The sequence below is a fragment of the Psammomys obesus genome, unplaced genomic scaffold (assembly GCF_907164565.1).
Source record: "Psammomys obesus unplaced genomic scaffold, mPsaObe1.curated_primary_1811, whole genome shotgun sequence".
In the NCBI taxonomy this organism is placed as follows: Eukaryota; Metazoa; Chordata; class Mammalia; order Rodentia; family Muridae; genus Psammomys; species Psammomys obesus.
The window spans coordinates 9,037,076-9,059,300 of NW_026596244.1; the positions used below are offsets into that span (position 1 = coordinate 9,037,076).

The window sequence follows — 22,225 nt, forward strand, 5'->3', positions numbered from 1 at the left end:
TTCAATAAATTTGTTTTGATCAGAAGAATGAATGCATGATTCATTGAAACATTAGTGAGAATCAGATTTAATGTCTCAGTGTTGTGACTCCTCTTATTTTTATTATGTAAGCACGAAGAAATTTAAAGATTGCTATATTTTTATCATTATTAAAATATGTAAGATATCATATTAAGGTTTTACATGTACTAATTGAATATGTTTTAATTAAGAAACTGCAATCTGCATTAAATTTTGGAATTTATTCTTTACAACACTTATTTCTCCTTTCTACAACTTGGATGTAATTTCTAAAGCCTAGTCATGGAAATAATTTGATTTTATGAACTGGAATTTTATAGATTTTTCATGCATATAGTTCTTATAGCCTTTGACTTTTACAATTTTCATTCTGGAATACTAAAATGTGACTTTAATCAACAGTGTACCTGGTACAATCAACAATGCCCTCTCAAACCAGCATGAAATAAAATGATCTCACTAGACAGTAATCTCATTAGAGTTTGCCTCCCTTCCTTTATACAAAAAAATACACTAAGAATATACTCTTTTTTTAGGCACATATAGGAATCCTTCACTTCTACCTATAAAAGTAGAAAAGACTTATATAAGCATTACTTTCCTCATATCAATATTTTTACCTTCATTGTTACAACTTCTAATGTTCAACTAAACTCTAAGAGTATGCAGTAAAATTCTAGAAATAAATAACTCAGTCTTTCAATTGCTGTTCTGATCTGCAGGACATGATCTCATGCTCCTCCCTCCACCCTGCACAACATGGAGGTCATCCCTTTCTTCAGTGTATCCGCTTTGCAGACATTATCTGCCCATTAACACAAGCCCATACCCCGTACCACTAAATAACAGCTGGGCTTGAACTGCACAGATGAGGACTACTGCAACAGGAATTCAGTAGGCATCACTGTGGAGCTGGATCTCTGCGGTGCCAGGCGTCCACTTAGTCCACGCTCATTTCAGCGGATATCAGGGGACCCTTGCATGTAATCATAGCCTCTTCCATCTAGGGACAACTAAAAAGCTGTACCATGTGTAAGTCCAATCTGCCCTTTTCACAAGTTCCAAATGATTTCTTACAATAGCATAAGATTTGATATTTTCTATTTGTCATGCTAGGGCATGATATTGACTCTCCATGGAATGTTCTTCCGAGTCCTCTTCCCTAGATTTCTTTCAGTTCTAGCTTCATATAACGAGAACTCTGTATTCACATAAAGAAAATGTTTCTTAAGCTCCTTTCCATATTTTGTCCTCATCATATCCAGGGAATTGACTCCCTTGGTCACACATTTTCTTTTATTATCTTTGCTCATCAACGTGTTTGTGTTTTCTTTTAAACTTTGCATTCTCAAAGGCAAGTTCATACATTTTTCATTTCTTTTCTGTGATTCCTTTCTTGGCCTTCTAATACAAGTGCAATATATATATTACAATGAAATCCTGCCCAGAGACAAATTTTCCCCTAAAGGCTTTCAACGATCTGAAAGAAGCCTCTGAGGTGAAATAGAGGAATTACAACATGTTCAACTTGGAAGAGCCTTTCACAACTGGCTGAAATTCCCTGGATTTTGGAAAAGGATAGGGAAAGCAATGAGCCTTTATTAGGATCTACGGTTTTCACACTGTGCTAATGTCTACTAAATGGTATTTAGTCTTCCCAAGGGCTGGAAATCAACAGCCATGATTGTGCTGCATGAGTGAGAACACTGATCTCGGTCAAATGCAGATGCCAAACCTAGTTCAAACCCATAAGCCTTCCTTCTTTGCAGTATCCCATTATGAAGTACCATGATGAACTCTCTGGAAATTAGCTAAAGCAGCCAAAGAAAGACATCATGGAAGAAAAGGAAGCAAAGAAAAGGCACATTGGGTGAGTCAACAGATTGAATTCTGGGACTAAGTTTTGGCAAAAATTTAACAGAATGCATTCTAGATTCTTCACTCCCTGTGTATCCAGGTACAAGATACATGAGACCAAATAATGGCGTGGATTTTAGAAGACAAAAAATAATATCATGTTTCTTTTATGTTTCTTACAGAAGTAGTACAGGAACAACACAATGAGCACTAGAAGATTTTGAAGAACTCTTAAGGATGTAGGAGGAATACAATCACACATCTGAAACAGAATTATTTCTCAACAATCAGAAGCCTGAAGTCCAGGAAAAGAATGGATGAGCAGTTAAGCTCCTGTTAAGGCAGATGGAGAGATGCCTTGTGACACCAACTGTCCATTGTCATTCTCAGAACTGCACTGCGAGACACGATCCCACAAGATCATACAATAGCATAAATGTACAAGTCAAGGTCACCAAACAGGAAATTGCTTACTTTTTAGAAAATAAAGCAAGGTGAACTTATTTTAACATCTTACAATTTTCTCTGAAATGACTTAAAATTGAAAGAATCTATCTATATCCCTAAATATAGAACTTTAAATTTTCAATAGTATAATCTAGGATAATTTCATAACCAGATACAAATATATTGTCATATAGCCACTTTAACTAGTTTCTGGATAACTTATATAATATAGTTCACAATGTATAAATCACTGTATGTTTTAAACTATATATAACCTTTTCTCCTTAATTTTAACACATTTCCAATTCCATAAAAAACGACCATCATGCATACTCCATTTGCCCTCAATAAAATCCACTCAGCTTTCAATACCATCTTAACCAAGGGTGATTCTTTAACATGCTCTCAGCAAGATCAACAACAAAAAAATTAATAATCTCATCATCAGAAATGTTTTGGTTTGATGGTAAACATGCATGTGTGTCTACACAACATACAGGGGAAGAACTCAGTGCCCAAATGCATGCAGGACAAGGCGAGCCTGACAACTCATGGCAAGGCACTTCCGTCAGCTTTCAAGGATTCTGTTTGATTGTACAGACATGACATTCATCTTTTCATTATTAAAGTAATCATGCTTTTTTCAGCTTTCTGATGTGTCCAGGTTAAACATGATCAATTATTTTATACCGACAACACAAACATACCCCGAACAAGTACATTTTTGAGTGTGGGCATATGCTTATTGTCTTATTGTACACATGTGACTTTATTGAAGATTGATAAAGCTCACATATATTGTTCTTTAATTTATTTATAGACAAAAATTTTATAAGTGACAACAGGAGCTTTTTAATACTTAGTTCTTAAGCTTAAAAATGCCTCATCAGACAGGGCTTCATGTTTTTGGCTGCCATCTGTTTCATAACTAACTGTTCCTTCCCATACTACAATCTTTTAACTGTCTGTCCTCACGGTACTGTGAGTACAGGCAGTAATCTGTCCTTTGATTTGCTACCAAAGTTCCTAGTTGATAATCCACACAATATAAAAATTCTACTGGACAGATAAATGAGGGAATATATTATGGAGATGCAGGCACAGAAGAACATTACAGAAAAACATCATTTCTTCTGATCTAAAGATGCAAAATGTGGAAAAAGTTTCCATCATTAGACTGCATGCTAACCTTCTGGTATTTTCTAAGCCCCGCCCCCTTTCCCTTATTACAAACCTTGATGGTCGCTGTGTGCGCTCCAGGGTACTCTTTCTCTTCTAGTGTCGACCACCTTTCTATAAATTTAGACACCAGGGAATCATCGTAGTCCACAATCTGAAATCCAGAGACATTTGCACCTCCAAACTGAATTTTCAGCAGGTCTCCATCAGTAAATCCCTAGACATAAAACACATTTGTGTTATCCTTGTGGATCTAACCTTTCCTGTACCTCTCTGCACATTATTCCTTGGCAGGTTAAAAACACACAGGAGAGATTAAAAGCCTGTGGAGAAGGTTTCATATATTTAACACCTTCTCAGAACACCTCCCAGCATACAGCACCATGACAGGTCCGTGACTGATATGTGCCCTGCCTCATCATCTCATGGAAAGCTCGCAGGTTTATTTGCATAAAATTTCCCTTGTACTGGACAGCTTCCATGGGTTGGGTAAAGACTGGGTTTCCTTCACTGAATTTATCGTAAAGCACAACTATGTGCTTACTTATGGAAATTATTAATCAAACAGTTTTCAGCTAAACTGACCATTCACTCACTGAAAAAAATATCTTTAAAACAAGAAAGAAAAAATAATCACCCAATCATTGTTTTTAATTGCTTGACAAAAATGTAATATTGCATTAAACTTGAAACAAATTTAATAAAATAATTGAATTTATCAGTCAGTTTCAGCTGTGGGAGAGGTGGGTGGGTGACTAAAGTGACTAAGGGGATGTGTCCTGCTCTTCCAGACGACCCAAGTTCCCTCCCAGTATCCACATTGGGTAGATCACGCACTCTGTTAACTTCTTCGATGTCATCCCCTGACAGTTACAGGTATTACATTCATGTGCACAAACCCACAAGCATACACATATACATGTGTGTATACATATATATACATATATATATGTATATATAATGCTTTTTAAATTTAAAACATCAGTTGCTCTTCCATGAAAGATTGAATTCAGACTGCTATGTTATACTTTCATTAATCCAAATATTGTGCTATGATGAATTTTAACTGAATTTTATTTTTTAAAAGATACGGAGGTTTATTCATAAGACCAAATCAAGTGATTCTCCACTAATGTAAAACCTGAGCTCTTAGGTTGCACACTTTGAAATCTCTGCCTGGAGCCTATGTTCTCAGAATGATTATAGATAAGTTAAAGCCATGAATAGCAGAGCTGGAAAGTACAGGATGCTATGACCCGTCCCTCATCTTACCATGGACCAATTGTCCGTGCAAACACCACAAAGAGAACTTAATCACTGCCTGTGTCTAAAGAACCAAGTACACTATTTAACAACTCTTAGAATGATTTATCAATACGTGAGGATTTTAAAGAACCTTTACAACCACCTCTCCTACCATGCATAAGACACTGGCCAGAGAAAAGCGTTTCTTTTCTATTGAGAACTTGGAAGACGAAAACCCTTCAAAATAGGGTGGCAGTTTTCGTATTTCAATGTTATGAAAGATATGAATTCTCAGAATTTACAGCAGAGTCAAGACTGCTTCACAAATGAATTTCCAGAAGTTTGTGAGTAGAGGAAATTGGGGTTTGTATAGGAAAACGAATCTAAATTCAGCTTCAGGATGAATTTAAGATTTCTAAATAGAATCCTGACGAGAGCATGGACTTGCTCACTTTAGACAGTGCTTTCCTTTTTCATGACATTGCACATCAACTCTCCAATTGATGAGACACCTTCTGTCATTATTTCTCAGTGTTCCCATATAATCTTCTCCATCTGGACATTTTAAAAGATCGCAGCTTTTACTGTGGCTCTGTGCTGTTCATCAAATGGCACAATTCACAGAGGAGACTGAGCGTACAGGCTGTTCTGGGCATGGAACAAAGCTCAGTAAAGTCTCATTGTAGAACTTCACTTCTTTCTAACTCTGTGTCTATACAGAGTCTTTTCCAGTCTCCTAGGTACACACTAAGAGAAAATCCCAGAGCATTGTCATAGTAGCTTGTAATCAGGCCACCAAATTTCATCTTAAACAGCCCACTTCTTCTAGACACAAGACACTCACTGATGCTGACTGGAGTGTTTCCAGTGAAAACGCTTTATTTATTGAAACTTCTGTTCTGCTTTGTGTCTTTCTGTCATACTATGGATGTTTTCTGAGGGATAAGCTGATATTCCATCAATCATAAAAAGAAACCTGTATTTGCATAAATGCAAAGCCTTTATGGAGTCCTATCACATGATCCAGAAAAAAACTTTCATTTGCTGCCTCTTTCTCTTCTTCTCTCCATGTTTTTCTAAGGCTTTACATTAGGTGGTATGGAGAGAATTTCCAACAAACTGGGTCATAGCTACTCAAAGACCATGAGGAAAACCAAAGCTTGTTTTATTGATACTTTAAAGTCCATTTTGGAAATAAAAATAAATGTTCAACAATCTAAATTAATTGGCTGTAATTAAGAAAAAAATTATAAAGAAATACAATTAGTAATCTCCTTTTTCAACATATTGTAAATTGATAAGAATCCTGATGAGAATATGATCAACTCCTATAAAAAACTTCATTTCATTGTGTTACTTATATACTAACTAGACAATCAGAAATAAACTATTTTAAAAATATTACTATTATATAAGCTATGATATATAATTGATAATTTTATTGACATTATCATATTTCTAGACTTAATTTCCTCAAAAATGTACATCAATTTCATATGTGTGTATTAAAAATTCAAGTGATAAATAAAATGGAAGAGTAAAAAAATTCAATAAAATGATTTCTAATGATAATTAGAAATAATTCAAGTGAGTAGCATGAAGTAAATTTATAGAACACAGTGACATAGAAACTGATAATTAAAGAGTTAAGCTTTATATACTTTTAAAGGTTTTACTTAGTATAGAATTTCCAAGATAATTTTTGAACAAATATTGTTATAAAGATAGTTATGACCATATAAGAACTGAAACTAATTTGAAGTTGTAGATTGAGAATTAAACCTAAAGCATTCAAATAAAACATTTCAGACCACATTCTTAAAATATCTCTTATGAATGATGATCATTCAAAATTAATATTTCCAATTAAAAAGATTAGGTAGGGGACTTGGGAAATGCCTCTGTAGTGAAGAGAATCAGTTGATTCTTCAGAGGTCCAGGGTTAAGTTCTCAGGACCCACATGATGTTCCCCAAGTCTCAGTAACTCCAGTTTTAAGGGGCCATAGGCTCTCATCTGGAGTTTATAGGTACTGTATGCAGATGGTGCTCAGACATACACACAGACAATATGCTCATGCACATAATGTATACATAAATATATCTTAATAAAAACTTAGTAGGTAGTAGAATAATGTCGATTAATTTACCTACCAGATTTGCAATAATATAATGGTACCCTTTGACATGTTTTCCAATGGTAATAACCTAAAAAGGATAAAAACACACACATTTAATACATGTGAAGAACAACAATGAAAAATTTCGGCTATGATGATCTCATTAGCAAAAGATGAAATTTTTAGTTTTATGTTTTATAAGTCATTTTTAATGAAACGCTCTTATCAAATGCAGAGACTCTCAGGAAAACACAATAATTCACTTTAGTGCTTAGTACATGTTGTCTCTTAAAAAGTCAGCCACCAAATAGAAATAACTTCCTTCCTATTCAATAGTGAAATATGCTCACACATATTTTTGGGTGGGAAACATAAAATCAAATACATTTAATCTATAACAAGTCATAATTATAATTTCTATCAGCTTATATCTTTGCCTTCTTAATAAAACAATCACCTGAATAAACATCTGAACTATTATAACTATGCATGTATGTTCAATAGTGAGCAAGCCTAGAGTTTATAGCATGATATATGGCTATTAATGAATAAATTAATATTATTCCTGAATCAGTTATGGCTTAGTTCAAATGAACATGGCTTTTTGTTTTAAGCAGCAATGCAGCCAAGAAACTACAGAGTAAAAACCGATGGCAAAATAAGCTTACATCTTGGAATGAGAGATTTATTGAGTCACATTTCTTCTCACCAACCTATATCATTGACACAGGAAATATGTACAGGTGACTGACCTTGATGTAGAACAGTACAGAGATGCAACTAGTGATAAACCCACTTAAAAATGAAAAAAAAAATACTTAGGTCAAAAATGCATTAAGTTCCATTAATCTACTAGCCTTCACAGTTCGCAAACCAGAGTTCGGAGAAGTTTGGTGCGCTTTCTTTCATGATGGGCGTGCATGAGGGTGAGCAGCGGCTTACACAATACTGCATTTTGTTACCATGGGAAGAGAAACAAAGTTCAAATGGACAGCTTCTACTAAATTCACATGCTTTCCAATGCATCATCATGTTGAAAATTCATAAGATGAGCCATGTAAATCTAGAATCACTTATATTGAAAATAATTCCTTTAAGTTTTACTGATTTATTGTTTTATAAAAGGTCCCACTGTGTAGCTTAGACTCTCCTTGAACTCAGCATGCAGGCGAACCAGGCCTGAAACTCTGTGACCCTTCTGCTGGGATTCCACGTGTGCACCCCTGTCCTCATTTTTAGAAAGCAAAATCAAACCAATGGAAAACATGAAACCGCAACCTACAAAAAAATATACAAAGCATGAGTTTACTTCCTGTTTCTCTGGTTCCCCTCGTCAACACTGAATATCGCAGCAACCCATCAAGCTTCACCAGCTTCCCTCTTCGCTCCATCCTTACTCAGACCACATGGGTTCTCTTGACTGTTTTGCATAATAGCACACTTCTATAAAACAGCTCAGGTCTTTACATCTTCCATCCTCACTTTGAAATTTCTCCACTTTACCACAACCATATATTATTAACATGAAAGGTGTAGCCAATATTGGCTTGGTGGTCACCTTCTGGCTAAACACTTCCATGGCGACCCTTCACCGGAGACAATGTCAGGTGCTTGCACCAACACATTTGGCCCAAGAGCAAGGACAGAATTTCTAGAAAAGATTCTACAGAATGCCATGGTTTTATTGTGTAGCAGATGTTGCAAGGGAATTTAGGCTACCAAATTGCCTTTTCCAAGAAACTGTATCACTCAGGTTGAAGCCAGAAGATTAAAGAAAAGATGTCTTTCCAAAAGAAAAATATTCTAATTTATTTCAGCTTAATCAACATGCATTGTGTCCATAAATATCTTAGGAACATCTGTTGATTCTGCTTACTGAGCAAGCTACCATGCGAATGCCCCTGTTTTCCATCTGAAAATTAAAATAAAGAGCACAAATGATACCAGTTGTTCTTCTGTGTACTGAGAAAAAGAAGGGATATGAAAATTCACTAGGTTCAAGTCTTTATAAATGTTACTGTTGGCCATAGCAGCCATTGTAATTTTTCTTTGTAATAGCAATTGGTAGTATACAATAGAAAATTAATGTTAATTTACGAGTGTTTTGATGGTTGGATACTTTCCTCATCTGATCACAGCTAGAAATAAGTGTCTTCAGGGTTTTATCAAATGATATTAAAATAGTTTTAATCTAATACAAGTTAATTCTTTGCTAATTTCCTGCTGCTGTTAAGATAAGAAGTTTCATTCCATCTCCTCCATTCTCTTGCGAATACTTGCTGAGTGAAATGATAATAGAGCTCTGCTTTTCTTGGAATGTGCCTAATCATCATCACCTTGTCCTTGGTGAATGCTGTTCCTTGGAGAACACCCTAACCTAATCTGAATGATGACTTTCAGTAATCGTCTCCCAGAACAGCTTGTTCTCTTCAGTCATGGTACATCCATGTTGTGATTATGTAACCACAGCATTAACACGCTTTGATGGGGTTTGCCAGGTCTTATTTAACAGAATCTTTAAAGACATATTGCAGCATCTACAGAGCAAACACTAGAGAATTGGAATATTCAATCAAGAAATAAATGAATGACTCAAAGCTAGCAAAATACTACCATTTGTGTGAACTTTGTACAAATAATTTCTCTTGAAAGATATGTAGATCCTCTCCTCTTCCTCATAAACCACTTACATGGCTTCGCTCTTATATGACAAAGATCTTATCTGATCTACCCAGAGCCCATGTCCTCAGTTTGGTGCTATTTGAAGGTGGGACAAGCCTTATGATATGGAACACAGCATAAGGTATTAACAGCATTAAAGGATTGACCTTTAATAGGGGGAGACAATAGGGGGATCTGGTCTCTTTCTGTCTCTCCTTTGCTTTTCAGCTAAGTTGATCTAAGCAGTGTCAGCCAGCACACATGCCTGTCATGGCATATAGTCTTACGGCTAACTAGACAATCACAGGCAAGTGACTATGGATGAGAATTCCCAACATAGTGAGTCAATATGAACATTTCTTCTCTATGATTTAGCATATTATTTGTTGTATTAACAGAAAGCTGAGTAGCACAATTTTATTTGCTGTAGTTTTTAGTACTATATCAGCATGCAATTTGTTCCCCAATAATTAAGATCATTAGGTTCAAATAGCAGACTTTCTTGTCATTCTTTGCATCTTTCACTTAGAGAATGCCTTTAATAAATGCTTATTAAGAAGTAATAAGCCATCTGCTTTTGCACTCAATTAATTTATTAATAGAGGTAGACATTTCTGACATATGTATGTAAAACAATGCTTTTTAAGTGCTATACTGCATGGCCAGTTATTTAACTGCAATTATAAATATTGCTTCAAACGTTGCTTTTTATGGTCCCAGTTTGTTGTTCAATTTCCCTATTCACAGTTTTGAAAGACACAATTGTGGCTTTCATTTGTATTTATTATGAAGAAGCAGGACTGTTTTATTTTAAATCAGGCTACTGAATATTATTAAAATTTTGCTTTAATGAGAGCCTCCTATGAAATTCAAATGTGATTTTGAAGCACACATTTCCACGAGACCTAAGTTAATAGCAATTCTAACTTCATCTCCTGAGACCACACTCTTGATTTTTCAATTGAAGCTATTCTCCTCTCTTGCATACATTTGATTCTTTTTCAGGTCACATTGGTTTGATATGATTATTTAAGTATTCATAGGTCTGTCCGTCTCTCTTCTCTCTCTTTCTCTTACACACACACACACACACACACACACATGCACAATCACCATCACCAGCAGCAGCAGCAGCAACAACAACAGCAGCAAGGATTAGTGAAGGATATGCAACAAAATATAAAGCATGTCTGGTCAGTTTTGTTGCTTTACAGGACTGTGGGTTTGGTTTCTTACTGTGTACTTTATGTTATCACTTCATGGTTGCCCTATCCTGAAATGTCTTATCTGAAGCAAGGCAGTATGATAAGGACAGACAAAATTCTCGTGTCTAATATCATATTTTCTACCATCCAAATGAATACTTCTACATAGTGAACATGGTCTAAATGTATTACTTTAATTTTATAGATTACAATTTTAAGGGAACACAATTTTTTTGATAAACGTTCAAGACCAAAAATTACTTTTTATAAAAAAAAAAAAAAAAAAAAAAAAACCCTGCTTTCTATAAATGTAGACTAGTGTGGTGGTTTGAATAAAAATAGCCTCCATAGGCTCACACACATAAATGTTTAGTCACCAGGGAGTACAACTATTTGATAGGATTAGAAGGACTAGGAGGCATGGCCCTACTGGAGGAAGCATGTCACTGGGCATGGGCTTTGGGGTTTCAAAAGCCCATGGCACCTCCCTCCCCTCCTCTGCCTACAGATCAGAAGGTGACTCTCCTGCACCATGCCTGCCATGCTCCCTGCTGTGATAATGGACTAAACTTCTGAACCTGCCAATAAGTCCTTAATTAAGTGCTTTTTCTTCTAATGGTTGACATGGTTGTAGTGTCTCTTCATTGCAAGAGAACCGTGACTAAGACTCATTGGTATAAAATAACATAGGCTTAGTACTTTGGAGCACTTTATATTGAAATAATAAGTATAAACCTCAAGCCCATTCACTTTTACCTTAAGACACAGACTTGTTTTGACATAATTACATCTACTTAAAATGCTGAGACAACTGAATTTAAAATTTCCAAGTCAGAAAAGCATGTAGATTTAGGGGAAAGCTAATGTACTACATAAAAGTTTAAATGATATAATGAAGTGATTCAATGATAAAACCAGTCTGTCAGCATTATTGACAGCCATCTGCCCATTGCTTCCTGAAGCTGGGGAGAATTCAATTGATGATTTTTGCTGCATTGTACATGAACTATAAACTAAAAACTGCTGTCCAAGCAACTTGCAAAATAATCTTGCCAATGCTGATGCTGCATGCATAATCTATATTTGGCAGAAAACAGAAAGGAACAAACCTGGTCCACAATGTCATTCACTTTATCCCTTTCACAGTCAAGGATTACACGCCTTTCTTTTTTTAACTCCAGATCTTGAAAGAGCGATCGGTAGGTCTCATCTTTCTTGTCATTGTTAATGTTCCCCACGTTGATAGCGGTCACCTGCCACTTCTTCTCGGCAGCGGAATCCAGCACAGCTTGCAGGGTTGATAAGCCTGGAAAGACAGTAGGCAAGAATGACTGACGAAGATGCTAGAGCATCTCAGAGCTGGAGTGTGACGTGGCCAGATCCACGTTGCTTAGTCTGATGTGCTTGTGCAGCTGTGGCGAGGCTGAATTCTGACAGAAGCTTTGATTTTTATCAATATTTGCTTACATCTGTGTCGCTTTAAAGAGGCATAAACAAGCTGCCAAGGGAAAAAAAGCATCACTTTCTTTATACCTCTAGGATATATTTCTTGTAACATGCTGACACACCAGATCTTTCATATCTCCAAATAAAGTGAAGTAAAAGCTATCCCAGGCATATCTCACTTTAGTGAAAGCATGGTGGTTTTAGCCGAATGTTGTGATCCACCATTTTGTACTAGTAACCTGATGGGGTTTAGGACATTTCCATACAGGATATCTAGCAGTTGAATAGCTCATCCAGTGATGTCTAAGAGGCTGCCATTACCCTCTGTTGTCTGCAGTCAGCAGCAGACTGAAAGCTCCTCCCCTTCCCCCTCAGCCTTCTGTTATATTTTTGTTGTTGGAACTGATCTCATGGAGATTAAATTGTTTATTTGTTAACCAGATGGTGGCAGCTATTTCTCTAGTGAAGATTTATCTAATTTTCTGAATATAAGACTATTTTTCTATTTGTTATTAACTTTTGTTATGGTTTGTTATAAGTTCATCAAGTGTCCATTGTGGCATTAAATTCTACACAAACTGTACCATATCTAGAATTTTAAGATTAACAACCAGGAGGTGAAGGAGATAGTTTCTTGAAGAGATAAATCTACAGTTTAGTATTGGAAGAAAAAATAGTAGATGTCCTTGTCTCCCATATAACTTTACAGTTCTCACTGAAGCCACGTTCATCATGGAAAAGAATAACTTGATGGAAACATGATCTCAAGGCTTCAAAGAATTTAGGCTCAATATATCATCTTCCTCATTACAGATCTGCACACTTCAAAAATTATGCTGATTGGTTTTCTTTTTGTACAATGTGTGATTCATCTAATGTGAGCAAATCTGTCTATAATCTAAATTCAAATACCAAATTTTATTTTAGATTATTTACAGAAGCAGAGAATGGAGCAATTTTCTGCTTTGTCCACCAAATTCCAAGCTATAAAAGGTCATTGAGAATCTTGCAGATTTAGTGTTAGTCAAAGTGAGCTTAGGATATATCTTTGATACTGGCAAATAAGTAAATTCCCCAAAGAGGGTGTAATCTAAAAGCTGAAGGAACCATTTGTTGCTCTTCCAAGAAAGACAAGGAATATGCACATCAGTCAAATCATAATGGCAAAAGGCTAACGGACCTAATATTTATTTTTTAAACCCATGATATCATAATTAAAATAAGTATTAAAAGTATGTTTGCTTTTAATGGGTTAAAACCAACTATTTTGAAAATTTAAATAAACAAGGACTATGCAGTTACAGAGGCATTCTTTTGAGTGCAGTGGACTTAGAGAGGGGCAGGGAGGAGATGAGGGAGGGAGGTACAGCTGGGATACAGAGTTAATAAGCTGCAATTAATATAAAAAAGTAAACATTTAATTAAAAAACAGAAAAAAGATAAAACCGTTTTTTTTTTCTTTAGCCACGTTTCAGCTAATAGACAATAAACAAACATGAGTTTAGAGTTAACACTCTGCTGCTCCCACTGATGTTGGTAAGTCAAGGCAACAACTTTCAACGACTCTGCACCACTTTTGACGCAGTCGGGATGAAATGCAAAACTAAATATTATCAAACTATTAATGTACAGTGAATATATGCAAATATATTAAGCAGCGAGTTTTTCAGAACATCAAAGTATAGAACAAAAATACATATCAAATAATAACAACTGACAAGATATATGTACCAACTATGGTACAGAGAGCTCATTTTTACCCTTTGCTGAGCAAGCACTTAAAATATTAATGGATTATTGCTAAGTATGATAGTGATATAGTTAAGTCATATATAAAATAAGAGATTACGCTTCCATTAAGTACTAAAACACCAGCAAATGAAAAAAAAATAACTATAATTAGTATTTGCTTCAAGAGAACTGCAGAGTGAAAAGGAAGCACCAGAGAGAACAATACATTTTTTTTCATGCAATAGTCATTGAGAAGGGGTTAAAAATTCATGGCAACATGGTCACTACTCTGAAGTCTCAGCATTGTCAAGACTAAAGCAGAAAAATCATGCGTTTCAGATCTAGTCTCAAAACAAATGCTCCACATTATTTCTGATTGCTTTTAATATCTAGCTTATAAGGAAGATTTAAGATAATTTATATCAATGGATAGTACATACTAGAGTAAACCTAAAAAAAAATCTCAGGGAGTAAACCAAATCAGTCCCTTGTATCTGTTTTCATAGTAAAAGGTAAAGAAGAACATGAATTTGTCAGGATGGGTGACATAGACCTCTCATCACTTACAAAAATCCTTGCAGTGATGAAACCTTAGAACCCGTCATACCACATCTACAACTGCCGTTCACCCAGGCACACTGAACACCCCTCCCCCAGCTGTCACTTGAGCAGCGTGTGTGTGTTTCTCACAGGAAAGGCAGGACACACACAACTGGTCACCTCAGCGATTCAAGTGCTCTGAAATATGTCTTCTAACTACTCCGCTGTCTTTTCTCCCTTCCAGTTATCAGACAACTGCCTCCATTAACCTTCAAAACATGACCACAAGTACGGAACATGCTCTCCCCACTTTATTATGTAGCAATCCTAGGGAACATCTTTTATTCTATACACTAAGTTTATCTTATTTTATTAAATCATGAAATTTCCACACCATGAACTCTAAGTGCTAATGCATTTGGCATTGTCTTTAACAGACACTTAAAGGAATTTTACTTATAAATTCATAGGTAGATTTCATCTAGTGATAAATTAAGCCTAAAAGTTTTGGCAGCTCATAATGTCAAAGAATATAGAGATGATATATAAAAATAAAAAATAATGGATTTTTTTTATATCTAAATTCCAAACTCATTTATTCTGGGTCACAAGTAATGTGCACTCAGTATAAACTCTATTATTAACAATTTTAGGATTAATACTTGGGAAGCTGCGTGACCTAACACAAATTATGTTAATTAATTAAAAAGCTCAGTTCCTCAAGCAGTGCTGTATTAGATTTGATAAGTGCTATCAGTCGATACTGCATAATATCACCTCAGTCATTCACAAGCTGAGGTCTCATCTCACACAAATTTAAAGAGACGGCAGATCCTTGCTCAGGAGTCTGCTCTCTTAGGTGATTTCTCTGGAATAGCCACATGCTCTTTCAGCATCACTTACTCAATTTCTCCATCTCACAACCGACCATCTTGTAAGATTTCTACTGAGAGATTTCTTCTCGGTTCATATAAGACTTTTAAAGTCTTGAGACTGACTCACTGCCTGTTGAACCAAGAAGGTGATGATTTTTACAGTTACTTTACTACCACCAAAAACGTGTGTTACAGCTATGAAGATGTCACTAAACTCTTCATTCGCACCCCATGACCGCACTGTTGTTTTCTCAACGCTACAATTTCTTTAGAAAATGATGTAAGCTGAGCTTTCTTTCTTCCCATATGAAATAGCAGTGATTTCTTCATCAGTACATGAATCCCTTAATTCCGCTAGAAATGTGTGTGGGAACTGGATGCTCTGCCTAAACACTGCTTCATGGAAAGCTCCCAGTGAGCACTCTCCACTCAATCCCGATACTTATTCTACTGTATCATGTCAGCTTACGTACTTCTTATTTCTGAAAAATTTAGAAAAAAAGAAAAATATTGAAATAAAAAACTCTCTATAAAATCAGAAAAAATTAGAAAATTAGCTATCCCCTTTAATAATTTTGAATATAATCTTAAAACTTTTCAATTATATTATGTCTAGAATTAAATTCTTTTTAACTTTTATTTTTTAAATATTAGTTACAGTTTGTTAACTTTGTATCCCTGCTGTATCCCACTCCCTCTTTCCCTCCCTGTCCCACCCTCCCTCCCTCATCTCCTCCCTGCCCCTTTCTAAGTCCACTGTAGAATTAAATTCTTAATGTGACTGAATTTTTAACAACTGGATATAGAAAGAAATGGCTAGTTCAACGTTGTTAGCAACATGCTCTGCATGCATGATCTATTTATAAGGTAACAATTCCCTAAAACTAAAAAAAAAAAAAAAAAAAATAGAAAAAGAATGACTAGCAGTAAATGCTAATTTCATTTAGACCTACTTTCAATAAGTGATAAAAATCAGAGAAAAACTTGAACTTAAGGTATATCCTACCTCCAACAGTCTTCATTCATAAAAATAATATATTTGCTGCATAAAAAAATCACTATCTCACTCATTTTTCCAGGCAATGTAATTAATATGTGTGCTCACTAACTCATGGCACTGTGCCTGGATAGATTAGATTATCATGTCTTTCTCTCATCATTTTTCTCAAGACATCAGGAAAAAAAAATGTAGTTTGGAGGCATTTTAATTCTATGATAGATGATTTATTTGACCCAGAATCAGGTGCCTTCCCTTTGGGGGATAAACAGTATCAGCTCAAAACTAAAACCAAAACATAAATATAAAAAGGAGGTACTGACTCTGTTTTTACTCACTCTACAGAGAAATGTATTACCTTCCTTCATTGACACTGAACTAATAAGCACATGTCTTTGGGCTCCAATTCCAATATTCTTCATCTGTAGCCAAATATCAAAACCATAAGGCCTAATGGGCTGACAGAGGTGGTCCATTACTCTTTAGTTACAAATGTTACATTCCTCCATCTACCTACTCCCAACACAGTAACAGCACAAGACTTTGAGGAAGGGCACAGAGTCCTCAAGGAGAATCAGACTACTGCCAAGTGGCTGGGTAAAGAGAAGACACCAGAGATTCTGAAATGTCAGTGTGCATCGGAGAAGCAGCATCTGATTTCCTGTCACCAACAGACTGAGACTGTTGGAAGATGATTCCACACAAAAATCAGAGTAGCCAAGGCTTCCCACATTTCTGCTGTGATTGCACTTCAGCATTTGGGTAGACTTTGGAAAACGGGGATGAATCAATCACAGTAGTGGTTAAGAGCAGCATGATGAAACAAACAAAAAAAATTGTCTAAGTCTCTTTCAGCCTCTTTATAAATATGGCCATAATATTCTTGGAGAGGGAATTTCAATGTCTTGGACTCACTTGCTGAGTCCAAATGCACACTTATTTGCTGGACAGCATAGTGTAACACAAATCCATGAAATAAAGGAGGTAGAGAAGAGACCGTCATGAGAATAGATCAAATTTGTTGAAACAGGGGCCTACAGTGATGTCAGTTATTAGGGGGAATCTTGGAACCTCTTACCTGGAGAGGACAGGACCTTCACAAGGAGAGCAACAGAAATCAAAAATCTGGGCACAGGGGTCTTTTGTGAGACTGATACTCCAAACAAGGACCATGCATGGAGATAACCTAGAGCCCCTGCATACATGTAGCCCATGGCAGCTCAGTGTTAAAGAGGGTTCCCTAGTAATAGGAACAAGGACTGTCTCTGACATAAACTCAGTGGCTGCCTCTTTGATCACCTCCACCTGAGGGGGGGAGCAGCCTTACCAGTCCACAGAAGAAGACAATGAAGCCAGTCCTGATGAGACCTGATAGACTAGGGTCAGATGGAAGGGGAGGATGATCCCTATCAGTGGACTGGGGAAGGGGCATAGAAGAAGAAGAGGGGATGGGGGAGAGGGCCACAGTTGCAATACAAAGTGAAAAAACTTTAATAAAAATAAAATTAAAATTAAAAACAAAAATCATGATCACCAATATTGAGGTAGCAGGTCTAGGCGGGCCCGCGACACCTTGAAGCTCTGTAGTGAGGAGGAAGCATGTGAGGGCAACAGGGAAAGAAAGCACCTCCCAGAATGAGGGCATAGATAATTTTAACATTATGCAAAGTCATAAAAATTAAGTTACTGATAAGACAAAAATGGCTAGTAATAATCAACATTTTGCAAAGGCCAAGGCTATTTCAGTATTTTGAGAGTCTTACACATTTATCTCTGGAAACAGTTGCCAATGGAAGGCCTGTGTAACACTGCACATTAAACATAGACAGCTACTTGATAATAACCTCAAAAATGTGGCCTGTAAGGTCACTTTGGCTTTAATATATAATTACTTAATATTATCACACTAATGTTCCTTGGCCAACAGATGCACTTGACATGAACCAATTTGGATAATTTAATAATTGGAGATTATCTCATCCTTCCAATTTCATTTAATGTTTTGAAAGTATTAATAAAATCATGCAAAGTGCCCCAGATTCTCTGTAAGTACATAGTCCATTAGTCCTCACTTGCCAGTTCTCCAACTCCTTTTATTTATGAGTCTATAGTTTTCTTTTCTCTATTCTAATATTTTTCTTTGCTTTTTAAATTTTTTCTTTATTATTATTATTTATGATAATTTATTCACTAGTATCCTGGCTATGGCCCCCTTTCTTGTCTCATCCCAGTCCCACTCTCCCTCCCTCTTCCCCCCTATGCTCTTCCCCCTAGCCACTGATAGGGGAAGTTCTCCTCCCTTTCTATCTGACCCTAGCCTATCAGGTCTCATCTGGACTGTCTGCATCCTCTTTCTTTGTGGCCTAGCCTAGTTAGGTTAACCTACCAGGGGGAGGTGATCAGAAAGGAGGCCACTGAGTCTATGTCAGAGACAACTTCTTCTCCCCTTACTAGGAAAATCCTATGGAGACTGAGCTGCCATGGGCTACATCTGAGCAGGGGGTCGAGGTCCTCTCCATGCATGGTCCTTGGTTGATTCATAAGTCTCTGCAGGACCCCCTGAGCCCAGATATTTTTGGCTCTCTTGGTCTCCTGTGGAGCTCCTGTCTCCTCCATGTCTTTCTCTCTCCCCCTTCTTCCATAAGATTCCCTGCACTCTGCCCAAAGTTTGGCTATGAATATCAGCATCAGCTTTTATACCCTGATGGGTAGAGTCTTGTAGGGGCCCCCAGTGGAAGGCTTCTGTCCGGTTGCCTGTCTTCTCCTACTTCTGATGTCTGTCAACCAAATTTAATCAAAAGAGATGGGGAGGGACACTTGAATTTGAATTTTTTTGAAGCTCACTTTTGACCAATGTGAATTACAAAGTGAAGGCAGGGTAAGGGTGGAGTACATTTTTAAAGCAAAGCTATCTTCAACCTCATCCATGAGTAAAAGGTTGTTCATATTCTGACTCAGCTTTTAATATCACATCAAATTTAAGATGTTCAAACATTTAACTCCTTTACTTATTGCTACTGTTTACTGAGTATCAATCCCATGTCTAGTGTTATTTGTATCTCTGTGAGTGTCTAGCTACAAATTTACACCCAGCGTCATGAGTGCTCCTGGGCATTGCCTTCCTGCAACCAATAGTGAAATCATACATAACAAAGAGATGTTATTAGGGGCGGCTTAGTCTGTCCCTGAAATATAGGAAGAGCACAATAAATAGCTCCTGGGTGACAGACTCAGTGTCACTATTAATTATGAATTGTTATATACTCTTGGAAGAGGACTAAGATAAGACATTGTTTTGTGAGAGAATGCCAGTATGAAAGATGTCTCTCAGAAAATAATATTTTGAAGTAGACACCAAGAAGTTTTACAAATTTAAACTACATACAGACATTAGAGGTGAAAGAGTTTGGCTCATCTCAGAAAGTGAAAGAAGGTCAATCAGATTTAGGATTTAGATTTAGTGAATGAGCAATTCTGAAGAACTTACCGGAGAACTGGGCAGGACCCAAGTATTATAAAGCCTGAGAGCCAAGCTGAGAATTTTGATATTATCCTCATTACAAGGCAAAGAAGTCATTGAAGTGCTTCAAGCAAAGGTGGGGGCCGATGCTGGCAAAGGAATACATTTAAGATAATTCTAACTGCTTTGTGGAAAATGGATCCCATAGAGACGGGTATAGCATTAAGGAATGAGATACTCTGTGTGTTATGGTGCATTGTCATGGGGAGATGGTCCCCAAAAAGAAGCTTTTAAATATGAAATACATATAGATGGGGAAAATAACATCACTAAGATGCAAGTATGAGAAATGGATTAAAAAGCTTTGTAAATTCTAGAAGAGTTCTGGAGATACTGAGAGATCAAAACGATTAAAAATTAGCAGCTATTATTAAGGTCTGAACTATGTAGGTGAAGTCTGGTAATGCCCTGAGGGGAAGGACCGCCTTACTGCATTCTTTCCCCACCCACTAGAGATACAGTTGCTAGGAAGCTGGCCCATCCTCCTAGGGAGGGACACCAGGTCATTATGGTCTGGGGACTTCCTATAGCCAATCAATTCAAAATGTAGCATTTTGACCAATAGATGCTTGCCAGGCAGGAATCACCCCTGCATTGGGCATGCTGGGAGGGACCAGAATCTTTAAATCACCCAACTAACCTGGGCACAGTGCTCAGCTCCCACTGCTTCGGCGGTGGGTGTTGTGGGCCCAAGCTGCAGCTTGTAATTTACAATAAAAAGACCCTCATGTGTTTTGCAACGGAGTCGATTCCTGTAGATCTTTGGGGGGCTCTCGAACTAGGTATAACAATCCCAAGCTCTTAAAAAGTGGCCAGAGGTGGGGGTTAGGGGAAGCTAAAAACCAAATCAGCTCAGCTTTGTAAGTCATTTTATCACATTTACAAGAAGCCCCTATTAAAGTCATCCTAAACCTTGAAATCCACATTTACTGTACATGACTCTGTAATTTTCATTCACCGTCTGGGTAATAAATCTCCGCTCTCAAAAACAGGCACAAAGCGGTTGGCATAGGTTGTTTGTGTTGTTGTTTCCTTTTGTTTTGTTTTCAGCTTATAAACTGCTACCTGGCTTTTACATGGAGGGAAGTCATCCATGGTTCAGGAGGGCAGAGCCATGGAAACACATCTAGTTTAAGCAGACCTGCATCAGGACCATTGCAGCCAAGGAAATCTAAGCAATCAGTGGAGAATGGCCTGCTGCTGGCCTCCTTCCAATCTGCCCTAACATAACAATGTGCTCTAGCTTGGTCAAAAGGAGCTTCTCAGTTTCATTTAAAACTAAGTACTCCTGGAAGTGAGCTCCTGAGGAAAACACTATGGAGCTTAGCTATTCTTATGTAAAGTTCTTTACCTGCTTGCTTTTACTTCTGAGTAGTCTCCAAAGACACAAGAAAATCCACACAAAACGGTTCATGCAATGTGAGGTACACAGACTGAAGTTCATCATGGATCCAATGAATGTAAAGAAGACCTCAGCCCCTAAACCCCGGGGCAAACCTACTAATAATTACCTTCAAAACAAAACAGAAACCTACGATGGAATTCTCCATCCCTAAATTCGTGCATTGATTTAACACAGAACAACCATTTAAGGCAGCTTGGGTTGGATACCACACACGTAGGTCATAGCCTCCTGAGCAACCTGTAAGTTCTCTGAGGTTCAGAAACCTTATCTTAAAGCAAGGCTAGAATAGACACTTTCTGTCTGCTAAATCTTTTACATTGAACAAGATTTAGTAACTATAAATTACTATAAAACTCTCTATTTATAATTTTATTATACCACTTCTCTTGGTTTTTTTTTTTTTTCTGTTTTAGTTTAAGTGTGCATCCTTATTCAAATTGTATTATTCATTTATAGAGCAAAATTAAATAATGAAATTGTCACAGTACTACAGCACCACGTACAGTTGCCGAGGATAAGTGCTGTGTCTGAACCATTAAAAAGGGACACACGCTGCCACTTACCTCTATCGCTGTCGTAGAGGTAGGCGAACTTGTCCCATTGGTAGTACTCAATCAAGCTAAGGAGCGCTCCCTTGAGGTCAGGCCGCATCTGGATGACAAATGGATGTGTGCCATCTGTTGGGAAGCTGGGCGTGATGAAGGACACATGCAGTGTCCCACAGAATGACGTGATGGTATTTACGGACTTCTTGTCATAAAAGCCAAAAATCGCGTAGACTCCTCTTGAAAACTGGGAGCAGACTAGAAATTGGGAAGGCAGAAATGATGCATTTAATCATCCCGTAATTACATGGGTTGCCTGAAATGCAATATTACTTCATATAAAGTACAACATCATTCGCAGAACAAAACAAATGCTGAGTTAATATTAATGATCCATCACAATTTATGGAAAGTTAGTTACTTTGCATTCAGT

General features: G+C 36.9%; 1 protein-coding gene across 5 annotated transcripts in view; it reads right to left on the minus strand.

The window, feature by feature from the left end:
* Gria2 (glutamate ionotropic receptor AMPA type subunit 2) overlaps nt 1–22,225 on the minus strand; it is a 126,297-nt gene that overhangs the window by 37,066 nt on the left and 67,006 nt on the right. For all 5 annotated transcript variants that reach the window (XM_055596541.1, XM_055596543.1, XM_055596542.1 and 2 more), the window contains exons 3-6: nt 21,811–22,050; nt 11,843–12,039; nt 6,902–6,955; nt 3,560–3,721 (exon numbers count right to left, since the gene is read on the minus strand). In XM_055596541.1, coding sequence (XP_055452516.1) covers nt 3,560–3,721; nt 6,902–6,955; nt 11,843–12,039; nt 21,811–22,050 — 653 coding nt within the window. The remainder of the gene's footprint in view (nt 1–3,559; nt 3,722–6,901; nt 6,956–11,842; nt 12,040–21,810; nt 22,051–22,225) is intronic.